General features: G+C 39.1%; 1 protein-coding gene across 26 annotated transcripts in view; it reads left to right on the top strand.

The window, feature by feature from the left end:
- PDE4D (phosphodiesterase 4D) overlaps window positions 1-14,733 on the top strand; it is a 1,509,235-nt gene extending 1,494,502 nt beyond the window's left edge. For all 26 annotated transcript variants that reach the window (XM_021076868.1, XM_021076867.1, XM_021076869.1 and 23 more), the window contains 7 exons: window positions 127-225; window positions 1,049-1,213; window positions 2,399-2,498; window positions 7,015-7,169; window positions 8,075-8,197; window positions 8,852-9,034; window positions 9,766-14,733. In XM_021076868.1, coding sequence (XP_020932527.1) covers window positions 127-225; window positions 1,049-1,213; window positions 2,399-2,498; window positions 7,015-7,169; window positions 8,075-8,197; window positions 8,852-9,034; window positions 9,766-10,182 — 1,242 coding nt within the window. In that variant the 3' untranslated portion in view covers window positions 10,183-14,733. The remainder of the gene's footprint in view (window positions 1-126; window positions 226-1,048; window positions 1,214-2,398; window positions 2,499-7,014; window positions 7,170-8,074; window positions 8,198-8,851; window positions 9,035-9,765) is intronic.

Below are 18,218 nucleotides of genomic sequence, written 5' to 3'. Positions count from 1 at the left end.
CACTGAACCATGACAGAAGCTCCCTAACAAACTTTTCGTTAAAGTCAGTCATTTTTAAATGACTGTGTTCTTTGTTTCATGTTCTACTTCTGCATTCAGATTTGTTCTGTCTTTTCTTAACTCTAGGAGCTAGAAGATGTGAACAAATGGGGTCTTCATGTTTTCAGAATAGCAGAGCTGTCTGGTAACCGGCCTTTGACTGTTATCATGCACACCATTTTTCAGGTAACGAGCTTAAGTCCCATCACCTCTTTTAGTTGGTAACATAATATCTAGTCTGCGAATTACGCATGCATGCATTTTATCTTTTTCACTACACACCCTTTTTACCTACTTGGATTCCTTTTTCTTATTCGTGGTAAAACATGAATAAATCATGTTATTTTTTCTATTTATGCAAAAGATGGGATGTGGGCAAATTGAAGCAGTTTGTTAAAATAATGGTTTAAAAATCATCCATGTGACCCTGCCTGGCTAGAGAATGGAGAGCTAACTTTAAAAATGGAATAAACCCCTTGCTGACCAACCTTCAGATGTCGTTTATTAGGTCACCATCTTCTGTACTTTTCTCTCCTTCAAATCACTTTCTCACTCTTGTTGAGTTTGTGCCCCAGCTCAGGGTTAGGACTCACGTGAGAAGTTGAGGCTGTAGATACCCTGGGACTGGAAGGGTAGCTGCAGTCCTAGAAAGAATGTCCTGTTTCACTCTTTTTGATCCAGTGGCCAAGTCAGTGGTGCTGGACTGAAGCTGCCTTCACGATCTCAGGACTCAGACACTTTGATAGTTGGTAGCTCATTCCTAACACTGTATGTCTTGGAAAAAGCATTGTTGGGCTCAGGAGGACAACTCACCTCTGCTTCTGTCCCTGAAGTCCCTGGATCATCCCAGAGGTTTTCATTGGCCTCACTAGACACTGACAGAGTGCTGTTCCCATATCTGGGTCATCCGAAGGCGACACTGGGAGTGACTTTGTTGTTGTTGTTCACATACTGCATGGAAAATATTTTACATAAGGACAGAATGTTAAGAGGATTTCTTTTCCTGCAGGAACGTGATCTGTTAAAAACATTTAAAATTCCAGTAGACACTTTAATTACATACCTTATGACCCTGGAAGATCATTACCATGCTGATGTGGCCTACCACAATAATATTCATGCTGCGGACGTCGTCCAGTCAACACATGTGCTGTTATCTACACCTGCTTTGGAGGTAAATCTGTTTTCTAACTTGCCACTCATAATGGTTTCTTCACCTTGTATGCCAAAGGGTATGCAGGGCAAACAATAATTGGCTTCACTGGAAATGTTATTGAGTTATCGTGGGAAAATATTAATTGAGTCACTGTGATAAACAGTTGAGTCTTTGATGAATTTTGTCCAGGATAATTGATTAGAAATTTAGGGATTCATCTGTTTATCATTCTGCTTTTTTGAAAATGATCTAGTAGACATTCCATAAAGTACATCTGGATTATTCAATTTTGTTTAGTTTAGGGTTTTTTGGAATTTAGTCTGATGACTTTTTCATTTATAGTTCAAAGATGATTATTTTATAAAGTAGCTTCAGTGCATTGATAGTCTTCAAAGAACTTATTAGAAAGAAACAAATCTTTCATATTACCCAACCCTATGAAGTTGTTCCATCCAGTGTTTATGAAAGCAATTTGATTTCCTTAATTGTTCGGGGGAGCAATTCTCTTTTGCTGATATGTTTATCATTCAGTTTGTTGCATTATAAATTTGTGTTAATACGTAACCGTTTGAGTGAGAGGTTCTCAACTGGGGGTAAATTTTCCCCTTTTACTCCTACTCCCCCTTTTCCTCAGGGATATTTGGCAACATGTGGAGACATTTTTGGCTGTCGCAACTCAGGGCTACATGTTGCTGGCATCTGGTAGAGGCCAGGGATCCTGCTAAAATAATACACTGGATAGCCTCCCACAGCAAAGAATTATCTGGCCCCAAATGTCACTTTTGCTGAGGTTGAAGTCCCTTGTTTAAATGGTAGAAAAGAAAATTAATTGCTTCTGTTATTAATTTTATGCACATTTTCAGAAGATCCTTTTGTACGTTTAAAATAAGCTATTTTTTTCTATTAAAAACTTCCAGACACTCCTTTTATAACATTTTAAAACAATATAACCAGTGGAGAAGGTTTGATCATGAGTTATAGTAAAATCAGATAAAATATTTCCTGTAAGATTACACTTAAAACACCCATGAATAGCTCATTATCTAAAAGTCTCCCTTTCTGACACATTATGATACTATTTTTTGGAGCTTCATTTTGTTTTCCATCAAATTCTTGGAAGTAGTTTTCCCACTTGTATATACCTTTAATCCGTATTATTATAGAATAGTAATGTTATCTGCACTATCTGATTTTTTTTTTCAGGCTGTGTTTACAGATTTGGAGATTCTTGCAGCAATTTTTGCCAGTGCAATACATGATGTGGATCACCCTGGTGTCTCCAATCAGTTTCTGATCAATACAAGTAAGTGGAGGTTATTTTTGCACAAAAAGATTTTGGACATTTTAGGATGACTGAAGGTCTTTATAAAACTTGTTTCTACAGTCGTAATGTTCTTTTGAGACTTGTAAATATATGTTTTCACATATGATGGTGAATGTTAATGTAGTGTAGCTCTAAAAATTGTTCTATCACATGAAGTATATGATGTTTGAAAAACATGCATTCCAGTACATCTCTAGAAATAATACATGACCATGTTAGTAGAAAAGGGAAATCAGAAGTGAAAGTTTGCAGAAAGACTTAGATAGTACTACTGCCCTTGAATGTCTTGGATAAAATAAGTTATCAGAATTAATGTTAAGTTCCTCATTTTATATAGGTCGTTATTTAATCCTCTTCAGAGGCTGCAACTTTCCGTGTTAAATCTCCTACGGAGGACAATAGGAACTTCTCTTTTGACTTTCTCCTGTGCCCTTAGAGGGTCCGCAAGAAAAAGTAATAGAGTCAGTCCTCATTTTTCTTGAGTACTTGAAGACAGTGACTTTATTATCAGTTGTTTTAATTTGCTCTCTGTTCCTAGTCTAATGTTATAATAAAGGAACATACAATATTATACATAAGAGGATGTAATGAAACACATAAGTTTGAATTTTGGTCTTATTAACATAGAAAGAAAAAAAAATTCATATCTTCCTAATGACAAAAACTAAAACAAAATTTATATGTATTTGTTAAAAATCTATAAAATTAAGAATATTTCAAGACATACATAAGAATCAAAATAATGAATTAACCTAGGATAATAAAAACTTGCCAGTGTTAGAGTTCCCGTTGTGGCACAATGGAACCAACTGGGAACCATGGGGTTGCAGGTTCCATCCCTGGCCTTGTTCAGTGGGTTAAGAATCTGATGTTGCCATGAGCTGTTGTATAGGTTCCAGACGCAGCTTGGATCCTGTGTTGCTGTGGTTGCGGCAACGGTAGCTCTGATTAGACCCCTAGCCTGGGAACCTCCATGTGCCGTGAGTGCGGCCCTAAAAAAGACAAAAGACAAAAAAAAAAAAATTGCCAGTGTTCATTTTACCATATGACCTTACTGTTCTTTGAAGAAAGGGCACAGTCTACCCTAATCAATGATATAATGTAAACTCATGTAGCTGCATCTGATGTGTATTAATATTTACATGTCAACATGTAGTAATGTTTTGTAGACTCCCATTATAGGGTCTCATAAAGTAGCTGAAATATGGAATATTAGCCTGTCTAATCCTAGATTTATAAGTTCATAAACCAGACTTCTAAAAGCTATTAACTATCCACACATTTTTGGAAATCTATGACTTTCCCAATCCTCCTATCTATGAATGAGTCAATAAAGTGTATTTTGTTATAGGGTAGTCTAGAGGCTTTTAAAAATATAAAAATAGATAAATAATCCAAATGATCTGGGCTAAATCTCTCAAAGCAAGGCTATATTTAAATTCACCCTTTAAATCTGGCTACACCACTGTTGCAAATGAGTGTGATGGCGCAGCTACAACTAGAGCTAGACTGCTATGGGGCGTGAGAAGGCTGTTATCCACGTATCCCATAGAGTCTGAAGTTTAAGTACGTAAGACCTCAGTCCACAGGTGAAGCTAGTTTGAGAGCCACTGAGGATAGATGATGGAGAAATGGAGGGGATGAGGGGTGATCATACATCGAGGACAGTGGTCAAGGGTTCTGTTGAAGGTCATTTTGCTGGTGACCTGCCTGAGGTGGGGGGATAACTAGCCCTGCTAAGTTGTTGTTACCCGTGTTGTTAGTCATTGCTGTTGTGCAGATCTCCTTGCCGGGGGGACCTCAGCAACACGGGGGGTCAGCAGTTCCAGAGCAGCTTTGAATTACTGGTGTCCTGAGGCGTGGCTGTGATGAGGCTGTGTTATCCCTGAGAAAAAGAATCAGCATTGTCACCTGGGAGATGAAAGTTATCCCAGGGTTGATCAGAGCCCCAGGGCCTTATGAGAATTACTGCCTTAGTGAGCTTTGGACTAGGGGTCAAGCCTGCACACATTTTATTTCGGGACTCAGAAGAGGCTTAGTGGCCAGTAACACAAGTCAGTTTTAACTTCACATTTGTGCTATAAAGAAATCCATCTAACAGGGTGCAAACTTGTAATAAATAGCTTTATGAAATACTCTTTCCAAATTATGTGATTATTTTTAGCTTGTAGTAAACCCTTTTTATAGACATTAAATGTGTGTTTTCTCTTTCTTTTGTGGCTTGATTTAGCATCAGTGGCACAGAATAGCACACACTGAGCCTTTACCATGGAGCTGTCACTGTCAGCTTGTCTGAAGCTGAAGGTTGAATCTCTGTTGTAATAAAGACTTCTGATCATCACAATTGTAAACTTGTAGTTGGGAGTTCTCCTGTCCTATTTTAAGGAGGGTACATGGCTCGCTCTGGCAGAGGGGCACTGCGGGACTCACCTGGCTGGTTCCCAGGCCAAATACCCCTCTGCTTCTTAGTTGTGATGATAGTTTCCATTAATCGTTCCACTTACATTAGTTTTAGAAACCAAATGATTTGATGCTAATGACATATATACTCATCATATACATGCTGGAAGTTTTGAAGGCAGCTATCATTTTTACCTGTCAGAGTCGGTTCAGCTTTTATAAATGATTTGGGGAAATGAGGGACTCTGAATAGGATTTAAAGAAGTTGAAATTCCAGGTAAGAAGCTGTATAAGTATTTTTCAAGGATAATACCATGTAAATAGACTCACAAAATTTGAATAGCATCATACAGTTTTGAATATAACACATGTTAGGGGATATTTATCTTAAGGCATTTAGCATCACAGCATTATTTTCTGAAACAAAGCAGTGTCAGATTATATGTAGCATTAAATTTTTCTTGGAAAACAAATGCTTTCTGTTTAGAGCAAAGAGGCCTACGTTTGTGGCAGAGAGATTTTCTTACACATTGACCACATTCGTTGTGTGTTCAAAGCACATGACTTCTGATGTCCAAGAGCAGAGCCATTTCACTGTCCTTTGGTGGAGCTGGACCCGCTGACCAGTACACATAGTTTATTTCACTAATCTCATTTTTTGGCCATACCCATGGCATGTGGACATTCCCCAGCCAGGGATCGCACCTGCGCTGCCACTGCAGCCCATGCCACAGCTGCACCACAAGAGAACTTCCTCACTAATCTTTTAAAATAAGCTTTCCATAGTTCTTTGTGGGTTATACATAGAATGTTATTTTTCTGTATAAACCTAAAATCACAAGATTTCAGTCAAAAAATGTCTTGAACTTCTCCTTCCTAGCTTCTTTAAAATAGTCATTGGGTAATATTGGGTATTTCTTTCTTAGAAAAGAATATATATTTTTCACATGTGAGAAAAAGATCAAATACATGTGCTTTTAGTCTTTATAGTGACTCAAGTGGAAACAGAGTAATGCACCAAATTTTTTTTTTAATGACTATCTTATAGATCTGAAGCTTCTATTTACAGGAACTAGGAAGGAGGCAGGATTTCTCATTGCCTAAAGTCTACAGGTCCAGGACAGTTGTGAGGGATCAGCAGAATCTTGATCATCAAGTTAAGTAGGCAGCTAAACACCCGTCTGTGTGAAGCTGTGAGCGTGCAGGTGGGATGGGCAGTATACATGTGTATAGTGACTGCCCAGATCCTTAGAAAAAGAAATGGAAAAATGAAAATAGCTTTGACTTTTGAAGCTGTACTGTGACGGAAAATAAGTAAGAGCATGAACAGATCTGTCATTCCAAACTGTTCTTGTACCCTGCTGGGGTACAAATAATTCTAAGTCATATGGTCTTTACATTCTATATAATGTTAGGCAGGAGTTCCTGTTGTGGCTGGTTAAATGGTAACAAACCCATCCAGTATCCATGAGGATGCAGGTTCAATCCCTGCCTCACTCAGTGGATTAAGGATCCGGCATTGCCTTAACTGTGGTGTGGGTTTCAGATACAGCTCTGATTCTGCATTGCTGTGGCTGTGGTATAGGCCAGCAGCTGCAGCTCCAATTCAACCCTTAGCCTGGGAACTTCCATATGCCACAGGTGTGGCCATAAAAAGCAAAAAAAAAAAAAAAAAAAAAGTTGGGTAGTTAGTCCACAGTTATCAGGTGTCCTTGTGACCTAGACATGTTGCAAATGTTAGGAATAATGTGTCCTGCTCAGCTTATGGAGCTGCTTATGGCAGAGCTGGAGAGAAGGTTCAAGATAATCAAATTGAACTCTTCTTTCCCTTTAGAACAAGAAAGTTGAAGCCACAAAATGAACTGGCTTGCCATGTGTCAGGAGTATTAGAATCCACTGCCAAGATTCCAGAGCTCTTACTACAGTTACATGAACTAGTAGATTCTCTCCTGGGGGTTGTATATTGGGAACAGTAGCAGAGAGGTTTAAGGGAAATTGCTTCCCCAAAGCAAATATCTTAGAATATGAAGAATAAGATAAACTGAGAACTAATGACTTTGCTAATTAACCTCCTGTCTCTTGTCTTTCTTTCAAGACTCTGAACTTGCCTTGATGTACAATGATTCTTCTGTCCTGGAGAACCATCATTTAGCCGTAGGCTTTAAATTGCTTCAGGAAGAAAACTGTGACATTTTCCAGAACTTGACCAAAAAGCAAAGACAATCATTAAGGAAGATGGTCATTGACATTGTAAGTTAACGGACAAAAGCAAAAAAAGATACTTGTGATGCTTGGTTATTGGTTATTGTTTTTTTGTTTTTTTTTAAAATAAGAATGCCATGAGTATCAGGTAAAATGAACTGTCTATTTCAAGTTATTGCTGCCCTTTATGTCTCAGAGGCTGGCCCTGCCATGATAGTGATGCTTCATTTCTACAGTCTGGTGCTAAGAATAATGACAGCTTACCTTCATTCTTGGTTTATTTTCTGAACTCCTCTGTCTGGTGGCAGTCAGAGATGACTAACAGAAGCAGAGGGGACTGGCAAAAAAATGGATTTTTTTCCACTGAAAAAAAATGGAAAAAAATCTCAGCAGAAACGCCCTGTAGAAAACATCCATGACATTAGCCCTTTCTCTGTGCATATTTTTCACAGGGATTATGAGACACGGGGAATTCTCTGGTGATCAAAAATATAGTCTGTTAAGCCTTGTACATACAAAGAAAATCAGGGAGTATCTGTCTTAGATAAGCAGAAAATTAACAAGAATATTCTGTTTCTGAATATTCTGTGCACAACCTTGAATCAGCCAGTCAGAGTCCAGTCCACTTTCTAGACCAAGGAATAGAAAACATCAAAATGCAAGGTGATGCCTTATCTGTGGAAATATCCCTTTTCATCACCATGAAGGTGATTGCCAGTGCCTGTTTCTGTAGCTTACACATGTTTATCTGGGCTTCCAGGAAACTTGATAGCAAAGGGGAAAAGATTCTGCCCCAAGGAGTAGTAAGGGATCCCCTCACACTCCTGTTAGATGACATAGTGGTTCTCCGTTTCTTCTCACGCTCTCCATGATATTTTCACATGCAGAATTCTGACTTTTTCCCTCTGGACCTTTTTTTTTTACTTGTTAAAATACTCTTTGTCTTTTAAAAGGTACTTGCAACAGACATGTCAAAGCACATGAATCTACTGGCTGATTTGAAAACCATGGTTGAAACTAAGAAAGTGACAAGTTCTGGAGTTCTTCTTCTTGATAATTATTCTGATAGGATTCAGGTAAAGCATTTGAATTGGCTCTGTGTATGTGTGTGTGTACGCATGTGTCTGTGTGTCTAGTTTAGATAAGATTTAGGTCTCCCTTCTTCCAACTTACAACTTTAGTAGTTAAAAGATTTTTATCTACATTATTTTGTTTTAATTTTATGACCACACCTGTACCATATAGAAGTTTCAAGGCCAAGGATTGAATCTGAGCCACAGCTGCAGCCACACCAGATCCTTAACCCACTGTGCTAGGCCAGGGATCCAACCCGCACCTCCACAGCACCCTAGCGGCTACTGTTGGCAAGTTATTAATCCTGAAAATTAACCAGATAAAATCTTATTGTCCTTTTCCAGTGGAAATGCATTAAAAAAAACAAAACAAAAAAAAAGACGTGACATTTTTAAAAAAAACCCACCACTGAAGCAGCTCTGAATTTAATCCATCGTGCACTTAAACAGTTCCTCTTATGATCCTTAGATGTGCTAGAAGTGGCATGATTTGGAACTATTAATACAAGTGTGAACCGCACACAGACACATCATGGTCGAGTTGTCTGGAATGAATCTGACACTACATGTATTTTTAAGTGTCACAGTCACCCGATGTGTATTTCTAGTGAAAAAAAGGAGTAGGTGCTAAATGGAGAATGCGTTGCTCTGTTCTAGGTCCTTCAGAACATGGTGCATTGTGCTGACCTGAGCAACCCAACCAAGCCACTCCAGCTGTACCGCCAGTGGACAGACCGCATAATGGAGGAGTTCTTCCGCCAGGGAGACCGAGAAAGGGAGCGGGGCATGGAGATAAGCCCCATGTGTGACAAGCACAATGCGTCTGTGGAAAAATCACAGGTGATGCCTCAGAGAGGACACAGCTGTAGCTGGAACATTTGGTCACTTTGTGTGTACCTCCCCAGCATTTTATCGGGTTTTCTTTCTTTTTGACAAGTTCAATTTCCCCTTAATGTTTGCAAGCCAAAAACATTTTTTGATTCTTAGGATTTATATTCTTATAGTCAAATATATATTCATAGGGCCTTGTATTCACTTATCATAACTATATTAATATAGTGTATTCTTATATGTAGAATTACTTCAGTGGTCTCAGTTCATAGGTGAATCAAATTCTGTGAATCTGTGTAGAGTACATGGCATTATTTCAGTTAACCTGGACTCTCCTGTAAATTGGCTATGCTACCATAAAGTCCAAGCCCCCAAGCCATCTTTGCCATGTAAACAAGTGGAGGCTTTTTATATACATACATACTCTTGGACTCAGAGTTCTAACAGGTGTCTTTCACCAGCTAGTAACAACATTTTTATATGGTCTGCTACCTAAAGTAGTGACAGTTCTACCAAACTAAGGTTAGTAGTCTGCAGTTCAATTTATATTTGAAAAACATACCATAGTTTGTATATCTTAGTGTAACTATAGATATCATATATAACTATATGTGTCATATTACAAACATTTACATAAATTTAATACATAACTTAGATGTATTTGCAGGATCTTCTTAACCTTTTATATCATTTTAGTCCCAAGTCCTGTACTTGAACTGGATTTTTTTTTTTTTAACCAGGTGGGCTTCATAGACTATATTGTTCATCCTCTCTGGGAGACGTGGGCAGACCTGGTCCATCCTGATGCCCAGGACATTTTGGACACTTTGGAGGACAATCGTGAGTGGTACCAGAGCACAATTCCTCAGAGCCCGTCCCCAGCACCTGATGACCAGGAGGAGGGCCGACAGGGTCAAACGGAGAAGTTCCAGTTTGAACTGACTTTGGAGGAAGATGGCGAGTCAGATACGGAAAAGGATAGCGGGAGCCAAGTGGAAGAAGACACCAGCTGCAGTGACTCCAAGACGCTCTGCACTCAAGACTCGGAGTCCACCGAAATCCCCCTGGACGAGCAGGTGGAGGAGGAAGCGGTGGGAGAGGAGGAGGAGAGCCAGCCGGAGGCCTGCGGCATTGAAGATCCCTCCCCCGACACGTAACACCGCAGAGACCTCCACACCTTCCCTTGTGTTTTTTGTTTTTAAGTAGAGAAGTTGTTTCCAAAGTGCATGTCACATGCCACAACCATAGTCACACCTCACTGTCATCTGCCAGGACGTTTGTGGAACAAAACTGACCTTGACGGCTCAGTCTGGCGCTCAGGAATACCGTCACCAGTTTTTTCACCTCCGTGTCATCAGAAAGAGGGGGACATCTTCGGAACAGCATCTTCACGGGATTTCAGCTCAGCAGAGCTGACCAAGCAGAGAAAATCCACTCCAAAGTGTTTTCTAGGGAGTGTGGCTCATCAGGCAGCCCAAAAGCAGATATGATTTGGGGTTTCTTTTCTTTTTATTTGTTTGCAATATTTCCAGCGGAAAGAAGGCATTACATGGACGGAGTGAACTAATGGGTGAGGCAACCAATGGGTCTGGAAGAGGACACAGTGTAAATCTGTTGCCAGGAAGAAGATGAGCCACAGAAATTGCATAATTTTCTAATTTCAAGTCTTCCTGATACATGACTGAATAGTGTGGTTCAGTGAGCTGCACTGACCTCTACGTTTTGTATGATATGTAAAACAGATTTTTTGTAGAGCTTACTTTTATTATTAAATGTATTGAGGTATTATATTTAAAAAACTACGTTCCGAACTTCATCTGCCACTGGTTATTTTTTTCTAAGGAGTAACTTGCAAGTTTTCAGTGCAAATCTGTGCTACACTGGATAAATCTAATTTACAAATTTTACTTGCACCTTAGACTTCATAGCAATTAACTGATTTGTAGTGATCCATTGTTTTATATACCAATGACTTCCATATTTTAAAAACAACAATTGACTTTATGTTGCAGGAAACCCTCTTTGTAGGTCTTCATTTACTCGCTTTTTGTTTCACTCTTTTCAGACACGCAAAGTTGCCCCCCACTGACATTTCTCTTCACCGTGTGCAAAGTGAATACTTGTTCAGTAATACTTTGATGTGCATTCTGTCCAACATGTCTCAAACCTCATGGACACTCAGTCATCAGTTGATGTTGTCTGAAGCAAGTGAGAGATATATAAATAGCCAGTAGCTAAAATGGACAGTCTTTTTTAGATATTTTCCTACTTAGTATCTTCTGATAACTTTTGCTGTATTGATAGACCCTCATTTCACAAGTGCATGTCTTTGTAATAACCCTCACGTTTCATGCTCATTTTTATTGTTTTCACCGTCAGTCATAGTAAGAAAAACTTTTTCCCCTTGTGCTGCTTCATTATTTAGTGTGTGTTTGAACCTCTGTCCACATTTACTACCTGTGGTCTTATCAGCTCTATCACCACCATTCTGATTGATGCAAAGAACAGGTAGTCAAGTTAGCGTTAGCATTCTTTTCTGCCATTAGGTCATATGTAATGACTAGCTTTTACTCTTGATTTACAAAGAGACGTTAACAGCTAGCTAGACAATTTTTAATAATATTAGCAGAATATATTAATGAACACCAGTACAGTGAATGCTCTTTCGTTTCTATGATTTCATCATGGGGTTAAGAACTCTAGGAGGAATATTCTTGAGAAGTGATTTTAAGTGAAGCAATGACTCTTCCTTAATGGACAGACACGTAACATGTGGGACTTGCTTTATCAGTTGTCTTTGATCCATAAGTATGTCTGGTGGAGGAGAAGTTTAAATATACTGACAGAAAGTCAGTATATCGATGCCCTGGCACCGGAGGTTTGGCAAAATAATGCCATTTTAAAATACTGGGTTGGGTAAGAAGGTTCTGCCTTAATCAAAAATTAGATAACTCTTGACTGAATTTGGCATCAGGAACTGTATAATAATTTTAGAGATTGATTCCCAGTGTTTACCTTCAATTGGCATCTTGGGGCATTTATTTAGTTTGGACTCTCTTCCCATTTCACCTCTTAATAAAATGTTCACCTTCTCCGTAAAGAATTTGGAACCCAAATAATCATTTTTCACAGTGATATCCAAGAACTCAAGAGGCTAGAGGACCATCTGGCCAAATGGAAAATAAATAAAACAGTTAATGAAATTGTAACCCTGAAAAACATGTTGTGGATGCCTCAAGGAGCCTTCTGAGGACTAACCGCTAAGTCACCAGCCAGGGAAATGACCCGAGCTGAAGGTACTCTTTTAATCCCCTGAAATCCACTGATGCTTAGAAACGTTGATTAAAATATTATCTAGCTTAGGCTTTTACATAGAGCACAGCATAGGACTTGCCTAATTATCAGATTTCCACCCAAATCCCCCTATAAAAATCAGACAGTAATCTTTCAAATAAAGTCCTTTGTTTGGCAAGTGGTCTCACAAGAACACGTGGAAACTTGTTTCCATTTTAATTTTATTTGTCCCTGATGGAGGTCTAGAAAAGAAGGCAAAGAATCTAGGGTTTATTCCTTTTTCCAAAATAGTCTCCCCTCCCCCCCCCGCCCCAATACTTGGTGTTTTCCCCACAGAGTGCCTAGTATCTTAATAATGAAAAAAAAATTAAAGCAGCAATATGTCACAAACAAATCCAGACCTGAAGAGGTTTATAACTGCACTAAAAAAGAGAGGCTGTTTTTTTTTTTTTTTCTCAATTTGTTGGTTTTTAATGGTCACATGTTGTGAAGATATCCACTGATGGACAATCAAATTGTAGAAAAGGCATATTATCCAAAAGACAGGGACTAATGCACTGTCTGATCTGTTTTTCTCTCCCTTCTCTCTGTCTCTCTCCTCCTCTCTCGCCAAAGTGTGCTTCAGAATTATACACTGCTTTAAAAAGAACATCCTTTTGTAAGTGGCTTTACATTTCCTACAATGCCATAAGAAAATGCAATATCTGGGTACTGTATGGGGAAGAAAATGTCCAAGTTTGCATAAAACCAGTACATTTCAGCTTGCAAGTTACTAAACACAATAATGCTGTTTTAACTTTATTTTCTTTTATGTCACTTAAAATTCACAAGAAAATAATGTAGATAGAACAAATTGCAGACAAGGAAAAAAACTTGAATGAAGTGGATTTTACAGAAAGCTTTAATGATAATTTTTGAATGCATTATTTATTTTTTGTGCCATGCATTTTTTTCTCACCAAATGACCTTACCTGTAATACAGTCTTGTTTGTCTGTTTACAACCATGTATTTATTGTAATGTACATACTGTAACGTTAATTGTAAATTATCAGTTCTTATTAAAACATCATCCTGGGATGGGATGGTGTTGATATATTTGGAAACTCTTGGTGAGAGAATGAATGGTGTGTATACATACTCCTTGTACATTTTCTTTTCTCCTATAAAATAGTCTTGTCACCTTAGAGCTTGTTTATGGAAGATTCAAGAAAACTATAAAATACGTAAAGATATATAAAATTTAAAAAAACATAGCTGCAGGTCTTTGGTCCCAGGGCTGTGCCTTAACTTTAACCAATATTTTCTTCTGTTTTGCTGCATTTGAAAGTGAGGTCATGATGGGGCTAGGGCTGGGCATTTTACTTCTGATCTCTGAATCAATTGGATTTCCAGCAATGGCTGAATTTTATAGAACCACAGACAACCTCTGGAACATTCTGAGACCCTTTTGAGATATAAGTCCTTAAGTACTTTTTGCCATGAAGCAGTATGGCATATATCATAGTAGTTTTCCCTATCAGATACTGAGCTACTTCAGTTAGTTACACTTGATTATTTTTTTTTAATTTCCAAACACTACTAGGAAAATATATTCTTGCGCACTGATTATAAAAAGTCTTTTTTGGCTTCTAGAGCACATGAGCAATTGAACTTGATTTAAAACTAGAGTCATAGGTCACATGTGCTATATAGTAATTTATTCCTTGGCTTCCGCTCATGTAAAGTTAATATATAATATGAAAAAGGTCATTTTTGTAACCCTGAAATTTTTCTTCAGCTGAGAGCAACCAAAATTCCTTATATATGTAAATCCATATATTGGAACACAAAATTTTATATGACGCAAATTCACTCAGCACAATGGACTCATTATTCTCTAGAATGTTTCTGCAAAACTTACATTGCTTTAGAATTCTTAAATTTAAACTTGTGCAATGACCAGCACCCAAAGTCTATGAAAAATGCCGGTAGATGATGTGGAAAACTCCCTCCACTGCTGCCCAGCCCTCAGGACATGTGACTTCGTCAAAGGAGAGATTCTTTTTTCTAGGAAAAATGAGCCTCTTTTTATTTTATTTTGTTTTATTTTATTGACACAAACTGTAGATTTTAGCAGCCCTGGCCCAAAGGAATTTGATTACTTTTGTTTTAAACAGTACAAAGGGGACACTATGGTTACAAAAAAAAAAAAAAAGAAAAAAGAAAAAAAAATCCTTACTGTTTAGTTGTTTTAAATTTTATTTCTTTGGATATGTTTTCAGAGTGGTAAATTGTGTGTGAGCATTACAAATGATGATTCTTTTAGTGGTTTCTTAGCCTCTCTTACAGCCCATGGGGATAGTACTGTACATCAATACCTTCATATGAAATTTTTATATGCAATGAAAATAAAAGCATGGGTTGATTCTGCCTACTTATGACTCTGTCTTTTATAGAATGAAAGGTTCATTTTAGCTTGTAGTTCAGTCCAGCACAGGTTTCCTAGGCCTTGAAGATTGATAAACTGGAATAAAGATGGTGACATCATACATTGCTATTGATGCTTATAGTCAAAGGAAACCAAATTATGTCGATTAATCTTGCTCTGCAAGAAAATGCCAAAATTGTTTAGATTATCTATGACGTTCAGCCCAGTGTTTTGTAAACAGCCTTGGGAGGGGGTCTTCTCTGTTGGATGGCGTATTCTGGCATACTGAAAGTTATTCAGATACTCAATAGTTATTTGTTGGGTCCCTACTCTGCAAAATACAAGGTTGTAAAGACTGAACAATCCACAAGGCATAATTTCTGCTTTTGTGAGCGTACAGTCTAGAGGGGACAGAGGCAAAAGTCCTGGGTTATAAAATGAGCTGAAAACCACTTGAGAAATGAAAGGAAAGCACTGCTGCTCCATCACTTTTTACCCTTGTACCCTAGTTTATTTCCTTTCAAATGCTAATCACAAGTTGACGTATGCAGCTGTTTATTGTCTGTCTATCCTGCTAGCATGTAGCCTCATTAGAGTCTTTGCTTTCTGGTCCATCTCATGGTTATAGGTCCATCTCATACCTATAACCATGCCTGATATATAGTAGGTGTTTAACATTTGTTGCATATAGCAACCAAATTGATAAGGGGTATTATTCAATCTAGTAATCAAGATATTTTAGGGTTGATAGCCTAAAAATATTGTGGTTGCTTTTTGTTTTTGAGCTTGCTAAGCTCCTGGACAAAGAGAGTTTAGAGATTTCTATCCTGTTGCTAACTAAAGACTGTCTCATCCTCACAAATTCTCCCCTTTTTCCTCTGAATGACAGAAAATCAGCTTTTGTTATGAGAGTAAAGCAATCAGCAAAAGTTTAAGGTTAAATATTTGGTTAAATTGTTACTTAAACTAAACTTTAACTAAACTTTAAGGTTAGTTAAATACAATGATCTATGCTTGGCCTCTTCATGGTTTCCTCCCACCAAGACCAAGAACAACAGCGACAAAAGATGCCCATATGGACACTTACAAGGAATGCTTGATCTAAACCCAAGTTCTCTTCCTCAGGCACACAGCTTTGAACCCACAATAGCAAAACATCCAACTGAAGAAAAGAAAACCGGCTGCCTGGTCGCCAGAGAGCACCACCCCAGCAGGGACGTACTTAGCCATAGAGCCTTATTTTAATGGAATCCTACCTATCCTCTCCCCATTTTCGGATGTAGGGGCTATTTCCTTCACAGCTGTTCTCATATCTTCAAATACTCAATGTTACACTCAGTACAGCGGGTATAAACCTTAGCCAATGAACTCAAGTGTGCAGGGTAGACCCCTTTCTTTCTATCGATTAATGCGGGCTCTGGGTCCCCATTTGCTACAGTCTGGAGAATTTCCATCTCTGTCTTTATTAGTACATGCCCTCTCCCTCCTAAAAGTTCTCTCATCTTTAAGCATAGCATAAGCACCACACCTGATCTAATAATGCACAGGTGGTTCCTTGCGGTCTGGACGCTTTGCTTCCTGTCACGCATGCGCTATTCGCTGAGGCTGGGAACTTCGGTTTGGGGGTCCTACGTGGTTAAGCCCACCGTGGACGCAAAGAATACTGCCCTCCCAAGATCCAGACAGCCCAAAGAAAGACCCAAACAACCGTCAGTAGGACCTTGGCCGCAAATGAAGTGCCACCCATTTTCTGCCCAGCCATAGCTAAGCTGCAAATGGAGTGCAACCCCCATTTCTGTCCGGCTGTACTCTTGGCCCCGCCCTGGCCCTTGAGCTTCCGGCCGACGTAAGAACTGACACTTTGTATACCCCAGGCAGACGGAAAGCCACGCCAAGGTGGCAGGACACAAAGTGAGACAAAGGAAGCAACGGCTGCTCCTGGAAGAGAAAGGATCCACAAGTAATGGGTCAGGATTGGGAAAGGAAGGGAAAACTTGAGCTTTCACGTTTCTCAACGTGGCACTGCAGACACCCCAGAGTTGACTGGTAAGAATTCACAGCCTTCGTTGGCCCGTTTCCCTAGGATCGTCTCTACAGAGGGGTGGGGTTGCAAGAAGAGAGTGTAGCCCTGTCTCTAGAAGAATATGATGAGGTGTTTCATAATTTTAGTTTCCCCTGGGCTGTTGAAAGGAATAAATGATAGTTTCTTGGAGAATCCCTGGCCTGGGCAACTGGTCAAGCCCGGAGGGCCCTCCTCAAGGGACGATATGGAGGTGTTCTAATTGGTGTGGAAGGATTTGATAAAACCTTCTTCCAGTGTTTTGAGGGAATTCAAATAAGACGATTTCTGGGTCAGTATTTTGACAATGGACCCCAGGAGAGTGCATGGGGAAGACCCAGGTGTTATAAATTTCTGGCCTTGGAGCTGTTGCAGCTGTAAGGTAATTAAATAATGTTTTATATATGGTCTTCTGGTCCCTTGAGAGTGGAAAGGCAATTCAGTGCAGGCCTAGTGAGAACTCAGGTAATGGAGGATGAGGGGAGGAGTAGGAGACATGTCACTCTTTTAGTCTTTTGTTTCAGGCACCTCTTTGGTCTTTAATTTTTCATTAGCTTTCACTGTGAATCTTTCAATGAAGCTTTTGGGGCATCTTGAAGCTTTTGGAGACTTCTGCATGCCAATTAAGTAGATAGCTCATTCTGTCTGTTGACTTGGGAACCCTTGCTTTCAAGTGCACTTTCCAAATGAATGATCTTGTCTAATTGGAAGGTTCCCCAAGATGGCCTTTGTAATAGTAGTTGTCTTAGACTTTGCCATTTATATAGAGATTTACAGCTTCCACGACCATGATTCTGTGACAAAATAAGCAGGTATGCTCGGAGGTAGTGCACTTGGTTGTTGGAAACTTGAGACTCCCATTCTTTTAGCTAAGCCTTGGGTCTCTTGAAGCCAAATTAATACCTAAGGGGGATGTGCCAATGGGTTAGGGCTTTTTTGGTATTTTACGGTGTACCTGGTGGCCAAAAATTGTCAAAAGATGATGAAAGAAGACAACCTGAGTGATACAAACAAACTTTAAGACTTCATGAAGTGGACAGTCCCCTTTTGGAGAACTGTCAAATGGGGCAAAAAGCAAAAAGGTCTATAGGATGAAAAACAAGGAAGAGACAAATAGATAATATCTGCTTGGCTGGGGCCACATAGTCACCCTTGTTTGAGCTACGTGCCATCCTTTACATTCAGAACAGTGAGAAGCCAGAGGTCGCCTGGTGTCTGGGGATTGGCTGACTGGATGTACTGCGTTTCTAGTCAAGAGGAGCATTTACAAGAACATGGAAGTTACTTAAGTTTCAGTTTGCTGACGTGGTATCTCAGGTAGGAGTCTCTCCATTTTGGACCTAGAAATTTATTTCAACAGTATTTTGAACATATCCTGAGATGAGATATGTATATACTCTTCACTAGGTTGTGAGGTTTTGAAGGTACTGTA

Source organism: Sus scrofa, chromosome 16 (assembly GCF_000003025.6).
Source record: "Sus scrofa isolate TJ Tabasco breed Duroc chromosome 16, Sscrofa11.1, whole genome shotgun sequence".
Taxonomy (NCBI): Eukaryota; Metazoa; Chordata; class Mammalia; order Artiodactyla; family Suidae; genus Sus; species Sus scrofa.
The sequence above is the reverse complement of the archived record's forward strand: the minus strand, read 5'-3'. Positions and strand labels throughout refer to the sequence as shown.